At 47.7% G+C, this 8,972-nt stretch overlaps 1 protein-coding gene across 1 annotated transcript; it reads left to right on the top strand.

Moving 5' to 3' along the window:
* Positions 1–1,195: 1,195 nt before the first annotated feature.
* On the top strand, positions 1,196–8,889 carry SPP2 (secreted phosphoprotein 2). Its single transcript, XM_020973414.1, has 8 exons — positions 1,196–1,416; positions 1,517–1,641; positions 3,009–3,131; positions 3,609–3,719; positions 4,989–5,040; positions 5,696–5,746; positions 6,048–6,127; positions 8,758–8,889. Exons 1-7 carry the CDS (start codon positions 1,365–1,367, stop codon positions 6,125–6,127), a joined length of 594 nt encoding a protein of 197 aa, XP_020829073.1. The 5' UTR covers positions 1,196–1,364; the 3' UTR covers positions 8,758–8,889.
* Positions 8,890–8,972: the final 83 nt, after the last annotated feature.

Below are 8,972 nucleotides of genomic sequence, written 5' to 3'. Positions count from 1 at the left end.
GAAACAAAAATAAGTACATCACAGAACTAACTGGAGAACCCATGGGCTACTTGAGTGAAATTATGATTCAGTAAAAACATATAAATCCAGAAGAGTTCAAAGCTCTTATCAACATTAGCTCAGATGCATGTGTTCAACATGGAGAGCCACGAGATCATGAATTCTATGAGCTCTCAAATACAAGCACGAAAAAGAAGAAAGGAGAAAGGAGGGGAAATGGAGTGATGCCTTTGCAAGATTGGGAAGGGAACCGCAAGATCTGAGAACCAACCCCAAGAAAACCCCCTATAGAAGACATTCAGCACTCAAGGCCCCTGAGAATGGAATCATGCGGAGGCCTCACCACTAGCCAGCAGGGGAGAGAACGGGAAGAAGGCTATGGTCTGTTCTTTACAGAAAAGAAAGAAATTGGAGTAATTTAGCTGCCTGGGCAGAGGCTCCCAGGAAAGAAGAAAAGAGGGAGAGATCGATCTTCACATACTACATGGGAGGCCCACGTTCCATTCTCAGACAGTGCCTTTAAGGCAGCTTGGTGCAGGGCCTAGAATCCTAGGATTAGAGTAAGGAAGACCAGGGTTCAGCTGCCACCTCAGACACTTACTAGCAGCTGCCCTGGGCAAATCTTCTTGTGCCTAGGATGTGCCTCTTTGTACTTTTCTGCCCTGGTCTCCCTGTAACAGATATTGAGTCAGTTGTCAGACCCAGAACCCACTGGGGGTCTGGCAGGGCCAGTCAGAGAGTCCTCCCTTCTATCATAGGCTGCAAGAACCCACACCATGATGAAAGGTCCCAGGAGGACGTCAGTAGAAACCTTCCCCACCTACCAAAGTACAAGCAAACATCATATGGGAAAGGAGTCCGGTACCATGGGAAAAGCTGTAGAGTCAGAGGCCCTGGGTTCAAATTCTGCCTCCAACACTAACTTCTTGTGTGACATTGAGTCAGCAGCTTCTCTCTGGGCCTCCACTTCCTCAGATATCAGACTGTACAGCCTGTTTCCTTCCAGTTCTCAACCTGAGATCCTCTGAGCATCTTAATTACCTGCTGTTGTCCTTGATTCCTAATGTTAGGTCAGGGCGCTGCTGAACTCTTCCTTTGAGGTCCAAACTCCAAAGGCCACTCCATACTGTAACATTTTCATGGAGAAAGATTTGGCAACAAATATTTGCTCCTGGGTCAATGGTTTCTGTTTGAGCTGAGCTGTTTGCTGAAAAGTGGTGACATGGGCCCTGGTCAAATTCAGAGGTAAGATGACATTGTAAAAGACACTTTCATCTCCAGAAAGATTAAGCCTTGGAAAGCCCACCAGGAAACGTCTCCCTTGGTTCTGCATCTGACTTATACGTCCTGGAAAGAAGGCAGTCATGGAGGTCTTGGTGATAATTACTCTTGCTATGAACATCTGGTCTTCTTCAGGTAGGATGCTGTGAATGGAAGGGGCTGCCTCTTCATTTCTAGTGATTTCAGCTAGTGACTCCCTGTCTTCATGAGGGCTTAACATCTTTCCATGATTCAGGTTTCCCTGTGTATGACTATGATCCAGCCATGATGAGAGAAGCTCTCAGGGCCTCAGTTGAAAAAGTGAACTCCCAGTCTCAAAGCCCAAATTTATTCCGGGCATATAAGAGTTCAGTTAAAAGAGTAAGTAGATTTCTTAAGGTATTTTAGGTTCGGTTTTTTGGGGGGTATTTTTTCCTACATTCCAATTTCCTTTTTGCTAATTTTGTCATCTTTAAAAATAATTTTAAAACCAGAACTGCCTCTAATTATGTGTGTGTGTGTGTGTGTGTGTGTGTGTGTGTGTGTGTGTGTACACACTAGTGTATGTATAAAATTTGGACCAGACCTAGAGTTTCCTCAATGTAGAGAGCTCCCAGTAAGGAGCTTCCTCTCCCAGTGCATGTGGGCACCTTCTCTGAAGCTTAGATGTCAGCAAGTGTCCTGAGCATGTCTGGGATCATCCGGCCAGCATGCGTCAGAGGCGGGTCTTCCTGGCTTGGTGGCCAGCTCACCATCCACCACGGCAGATGTCTCTCATATGTAGGTGTGATGTAGGATCGCAGGCCCACTTGTTGTAGTGATGCCTTACTATCTCTGATACTCACCTTCACCACACCCCCCCTTATTTCCCCTTTCTCCTCTTTCCCTATCCCTGAAGGTCATGCCTCCGTGAGCAGACTGAATGTGGCTGGCTCTAGAGGGCAGCTCTCAGGCCAATGGGGGAAAATTACATGAAACAGATCAATAATAAATTGATGTGAGGAAGAATTTTCTTACTGTTAAAGGTGTCCAAAAATTAAATTTAAGAAATTAAAGCTTCCTTGAGATAATGAGGCCCCTGTCATTGGAGTTATTCAAATAGAAGCTCAATGAAAGATTGTCTGGGATGTTGTGGAAGAGATTCACAAAATGGACAGAGGAGTGGACCAAATGACCCAGAAGGTCAGAGCTGGGAAGGGCCATCAAGTCCAGCTCCTTCATCATAGAGATAGGAAGCTGGGGACAGAAAGGCCAGATGGTTTGGTCACAACAAGTTATAAAGAAAGCTTATAATTAGCATCAGACTGATTGCTCACCCTCCTGGTAAGGGGAGAAGCTCCTTAAAGTTCACGTTAGATGCAGCAGAGATCAGCCTAGGTGGGGCTGGATAACTCAAGGTGGCCCAAATTACTCTGTAAATGTACAGTTTGACTTTTTCTCTCAAGGGAATTATTGGCTGACTATGAAGTTACAGGATTTCCATAATATGACAGGCTTTAATTAAGGACCTCCTGTGTGTCAGGCACTGATGAGGAAACAGAAAAACAATGAGGTAGAGCCTGGCTTCATGGAGCTTACAGTCTATCTGGGGAGACAACACATACACACACAAGTAGAAACAAACACAATGTATCAGAGGGAGGAGCAAATGGAGGCAGGCATATTTCTAATCATCTCAGAGCAACAATTTAGCCAGCCAAGAGCTAACCCTCACCTCATTGGCCACTGTACTGATTCCCTTCCCCAAGGTCAACTTCATGAATGAGCATGATTTGACCATGGACATAGACTTCGGGATCCGAGAAACTGAGTGTGTGAAAGAGTCCGGAAACCCGCCGAGTGCCTGTGATTTCAAAAGGGGCTATTATGTGGTAAGCCAACTTGTCACCTGGCCTGCTTTGGTCAAACCCATCCTACCGTCAAATGCTGTTGTTCTTTGTGGGCTCAAGAGTTCACCCACAAGAATCAGGATGTCCAAACAGCTGCAGGCGAACGCAACTGGCCTGGAGAAGGGGTTGGAAACTGAAAGACTACGTGGCTAAGGAACAGCAGGTGTCTACACTGGCACATCCTGGGTACACCCTTGCCTGGCATGTACCATCATGGTCTGGGTGGGTGACTTACGTATGCCCCCACACACCAAACCATAAAAGGAAGCTGAAAAGTGAGGGAGGGGGCAAGTTGATGGGGCAGGAAAAGTGGACACAGCTGAACAGTCAGGACTAGAGCTGGGTTAGAAGAGGGCGTGGCCATCTTGGGCACACCCTTCCCCCCCTTCGCCCCTTCCTGGAGAGCAATGGCTTCCTGGAAGTTCAAAGGCCCCACCACTTTCTGTCCATGTTTGACAGCCAACAGCGTCCTGCAGAAGCACCGTCAAGATTTCCACTGAGCAGGTGCAGAATGTGTGGGTCCACTGCCACCACGCCTTCCCCAGCTCCGATTCCAGTAGCAGTGAAGAGGTGAGCCAGAGTGGTGCGTGCAGCCCCAGCCACGGAGCCTCCTTTAGGATCTGTGTTTCTCCCAGGGGCAGAAAAGTGGCGTAATAAACACACCTGGATAAATTAACAAGGTATAGACAGGCCATGGTGGTGTTCCTGACCCACCCTCTGATGGGCACCAGGGCTGGAAATGACATAAAGCTGGCTCCCTGTAAATGCTTGTCGGCCAATTTGACTCTGAAAAGCCACCATGGCCGAAACACAGCAAACCACACTCCCTCCCCAAACCCCCAGACTTCACCTTCAGTACATACAGCCCTCTCTCCTCCCAGCATCGTGTTGCGATGGACATCAGTCTTAACTCCCCCCCCCCAAAGGTCACTCAAACAAAAGGCCCAATTTCTTTCCCATTCTATTGCTTTTTGCCTCCATTATAATGAATGCCTTTGGCATTCATTGGCATGCCTGCATGTGCCCGGGCCGGGCTCAGCAGGGTACTTACCTCTGATGTCCAGGACCAATACTGCTATGTTCAGATGCCCATGCCTCAGGCCGTTTCCCGATTACACAGAATTCCTGGTCAGCACCAGGCTCTGCCTGAAGATTCTCCAAGTAGGGGACTTCCTCCCCTTCTGGAGGGCTCCGGTTCACTTTGGGGGGGGGGCTCATGTGAAGGAAGCCTTCATGACAGAGATATCCAGCCTGTGCCCTTCCCTCCACTGCCCCTGGCTCTGCCACCGGGGCCCAGGAGAAGGAGCCTTCCCCCTCCTCCCTCAGCATGACTGTGGTTCAGTAAGGATCCCTTCCACTGAGCCCTTTCCCAAGCCTCGCACAGCCTGGAGGTGTGTCCCTAAGTCCTCGAGGGCTGCCCCATAGAGGCTGAGCCCAGTGAGGGTTGTTCACCACCACCAGCACCCCACCCCCCCAGCTAAGTGTGAGGCGGCTCATCTCAGACAACCACAGTGGCCCACTGACTTTTAACCTCCATCATTCCGTAGAGAATGTATACTAAGTTGTTGAGGGCTGGCTCTTCACTGATGAGGAAAAAACCCAACCGGTGAAATCTCTGATCCTCAGGACAAAAATGCTCTATTATAACTTGGCCCTTGGATAATATCTGTCAAAGAGCTCAGCCATAATACGCTGCCTTGCCCCCCAAAAGGCCTCCTGCAGCCTGGGAGAGCCCTGCTGGTTGGGTCTGGTTGCACGTGTGTGTATGTGTGTGTGTGTGTGTGTGTGTGTGTGTGCACATGTGTGTGCATCTCTCTCCTCATTTCTGCCTTTGTCTAGATTTTTGGGGGCAGACTGGGATCATACAACTGGAGAAGCTATTACATGAGAGGTAAGTAGGGATTTGGGGGCTGGGGGTGATGGTCTACAGATCACGGTGGTACCTTTCTGACAGGAGACTCTAAAAACACATTTCATTAGTGGTTTGCTCTTCATGTGACTATGAATGTCAGGGTCAGAAGAGAACTCACAGGCTGTGTGGTCTAGTCCACACCTAACCCTCCTCTACATCATCGCCATCATCGCTTACCTTTATGTAGCACCTGGAGGTTTATATGGCATTTTACCTACCTAGTTTATCTAAGCTGATTCTCAGGTGAAACAGGTTCTCTTATTGTCCCCATTTTACAGATGGGGAAACTAAGATCAAGGGAGGTTAAGTGACTTGGCAAGGGACATACAGTGAGTATGTAATCCCAATGTCTCCAACAGAGGCAGCTAGTTGGTGCCATAGTGCACAGAGTGCCAGGTCAGGAGTTAAAAGGACTCATCTTCCTGTGTTCAAATCTGACCTCAGACACTCACTAGCTGTGTGGCCTTCACCTTTGCCTTCATAGCCTCAGTTTCTAGCCTAGTGCCCAAACCTCATAAGGCCTTTGCAAGGATCTGTATCATGCCCATCATGCCATGAGCCTGATGAGGAGATGGGCACATCTCTGAGAAGCTGCAGTAGCTTTGGGTCAATTATGACAGTCCCTATTTTGCAGATACAGACAGCGATGATTCCCGAAGTGAGCTGCTTTATCAGAGGTCGCTGGGTAAGTTATTGCGTGCTCTGCCATGTGACAAACATACATGACCATTCTTCTGATGGGCCAGAACTCACATTTTTAAGCAAGGCCACAGAAATCGTGGCTATGGAACAATAAAACTCATAAAAAACCAGATCAGAGCATTCCTCCTTATGAGCTTCACTCCTTCCAAAGTTGTCCCCTTGCAAGACATGTTTCTCATTCTCAAAGTGTGTGGCCATCACTCAAAGCAAGGCTGAAATTCCTCATGCTTAAAACCTGGGAGTAAGCAGGACTTAAGTGTCTCCACTCTCTCTCGCTTTTAAAGGCATCAGGGATGTGGAGGTGTTTCCTCCCCGAAGCAGAAGACGCCAAAATGATTGGAATCGATACAGTGTCCTTGAATAGGTAAGTGAGCTCAATGGAATGTCTTGGGCTTTAATCTCCAGCCGTAGCATGGGATAAATAACAAATGTCACAGACTTTTAGGATTGATTCATTTTTTATAACCCTAGAGGCAGGAGAAGAGGCTACATATTCCAACCACTCTTTCCTCTACATGCCCCAGTTGGGCAAAACCAGTGAGGTCAGGCAGAGACTGAATGGAAGATGGGTCCCAAAACCAGCTTTTGGTGATAATGACACCTTCTAGTCACCTATGTGTTTCATGCTAACTGGATGCTTCCTGACTTCTCTGCAGCCTTTGCCTGTCAATCACCCTCTTCTCCGTGATACTCTCTTCTCTCCAGGTATTCCTTCTACTTCTCTGACCATCCTTTCTCAGTCTCCTGTGCTGTGCCCCCTAATGTAGGTGTCCCCCACGGCTCTGTCCTGGGCCCCCTTCTTCCTCTTTCCTAGTTTATTTGGTGATCTCTCAGCTCCCATGGAGTCAATGACCATCTCTACACTGAGGATTCTCAGATGGACTAATCCAGGCTTAACCTCTCTCCCAACCTCCTGACTCACATCTCCAGCTGCCTATTAGAAATTTCTATCTGGCTGTCCCATACACATCTTAAACTCAACATGCCCCAAATCGAACTCATTCTCTTTCCCCAAACCCTCCCCTTTTCCAAACTTCCCTGTTACTATTGAAGTCACCACCATGCTCTCAGTCGTCACCCAGCCTTGCGAACTAGGGGTCATCCTCACTGTTTCTCACCCCCCATGTCCAATCTGTTGCTACGGTCTGTTGATTTTCCCTTTGTAACATCTCTCCTGTGCTCCCCCTTCTCTTTGACCCTAGGAAAGGTCATCATCATCATCATCATCATCATCATCATCTCACACTCAGATTATTGCAGTAAGCTGGTGGAGGGATTCCCTGCCTTAAGTCCCTGCCCACTCCACTCTGCTCCACGAAGCTGCCAAAACGATCTTCCTAAACTGCTGTTCTGGCCATGTCACCTCCATAGGATCAAATATAAAATCTGCTCCCATTCAAAGTCCTTCATGACCTGCCCCTCCCACCTTTCCAGTCTTAATACACCTTGCTCCCCAGCATAGACTCCCCAATCTAGTGTCACCAACCGCTTGGCTGTTCACACACAAGCTGCCATGTCCTGACTCCAGGCATCTTCTCTGGCTCTACCCCCTCCTTCCTCCGTGCCTGGAATGCTCTCCTTTCTCTCTGCCTCCCAGCTTCCCTGCTGCCTTCCAAGTCCCAGCTAAAATCTCATCTTCTGCAAGAAGCCTTCCAATCCTCTCTGATTCTGGTGCCTTCCCTCTCTTCATTATTTCTCATTTATCCTGTCCAAAGCTTGTTTGCACTCATTCGTTTGCTTGTGTTCCCCCCCCATTAGACTGGGAGCTCCCTGAGGGCAGGGACTGGCTTTTTTTTTATCCCCAGCACTTAGCACAGTGCCTGGCACATAGTAGGTGCTTGATAAATGCTTACTGATTGATTGGTCATATATAGATAGACTGATGCACGTATACATATATACACACATACATATACACATATATACAAATATACATACATGCATATATATGTGACCAATGAATCAGTAAGCACATATATACATGTGTGTGTGTGTGTGTGTGTGTGTGTGTGTGTGTGTGTGTGTGTGTGTGTAAAATCCCACTTGATCTTCACAATAACTGCATCCTAGGAAAAAGAGCCCTGCTTTGAGGCTGAAGGAGCTAGATTTGAATTTCATCTCTGTAACTTGCTACCTAAGTCATCTTGGACAAGTAGTGTTTGACCTTACTGGACCTCAGTTTCCTCACTGATGGAACAGATGATCTCCAAGGTCCTGGTAGCTTTGAATCCTATGGATTCTGTGAGATGAACATAGCCCCCTTTTCCAGATAAGGAAACTGAGATTCAAAGAGCTTAAGTAGTCTGCTAATAAAAAGTAGTCTGTTAATAAAAAGGAGAACAAGAATTAAAATCTGGGACACACTCCTCCTCCCCCAGTGTGCTCCCTCTCCCCCATCTGTGTGTTTCTACAGATACATATTTGGGTGTGTGTGTGTGTATATATATATATATATACATATATATATATATATATATACCATAGACACATCAATGTGCAGTCACTGTAATATACTGAAGATAGGAATATATCATAAATACGTCACACACACACACAGTGAAAGAAAGGACTTGGAGCCTGACTTTTCACCCTCTGTCCCATGCTCCAGATGACCTGTCTCCATGCAGACATACTACAACATAACAGAAGCACACGTATCCCACTCAGCACATCCCCAGCTTTGCACAGCCCGGTGCTGCGTGGCCCAGGAACCTTTTTAACAGCGTTCCACTTTCTATCGAGCCCGATCCAAATAGTTAGCAAACGTCTACCCCGGGCTAGGTCATACAGAATCAGCTGGGACACCTGGGCCTGTCCGCTGTGGTCACGCAGTGAGTGGATACCTGAGGGGTGGATTCCAACACACCATCTGCCCTGCCCCACCAAGGGGGCGGAGCAGGCACCAGTCAATCAATCGATGAGTGAATGAATTCTAAGACAAACCCCACCCCCAGCACTTCACTTGCCTCTTTCTTCTCCTGTCTTTATTAACAGTGAAGCGGTGGCAGCAGGAGCAGGTGCCGAGGAGCATGAAGGCAGCACAAAGCAGCCCCCCCCCCCGTTCGGTATTGTTGCCTATGTGTGGTTTTTATCACCTCCCTTCCACAATAAAACCTTCCTCCTCCATTGTTCCTGCGTTCTTTAAAGAAAACGGCCTTTACATGGTACATGATAGGCTTTAGATGAAGCTTGAAATCCACTAGAACTCC

The sequence above is a fragment of the Phascolarctos cinereus genome, unplaced genomic scaffold (assembly GCF_003287225.1).
Source record: "Phascolarctos cinereus isolate Bilbo 61053 unplaced genomic scaffold, phaCin_HiC Scaffold_5;HRSCAF=322, whole genome shotgun sequence".
Lineage (NCBI taxonomy): Eukaryota > Metazoa > Chordata > Mammalia > Diprotodontia > Phascolarctidae > Phascolarctos > Phascolarctos cinereus.
Note: the sequence above shows the minus strand (reverse complement) of the source record. Positions and strands in the feature narration are given on the sequence as shown.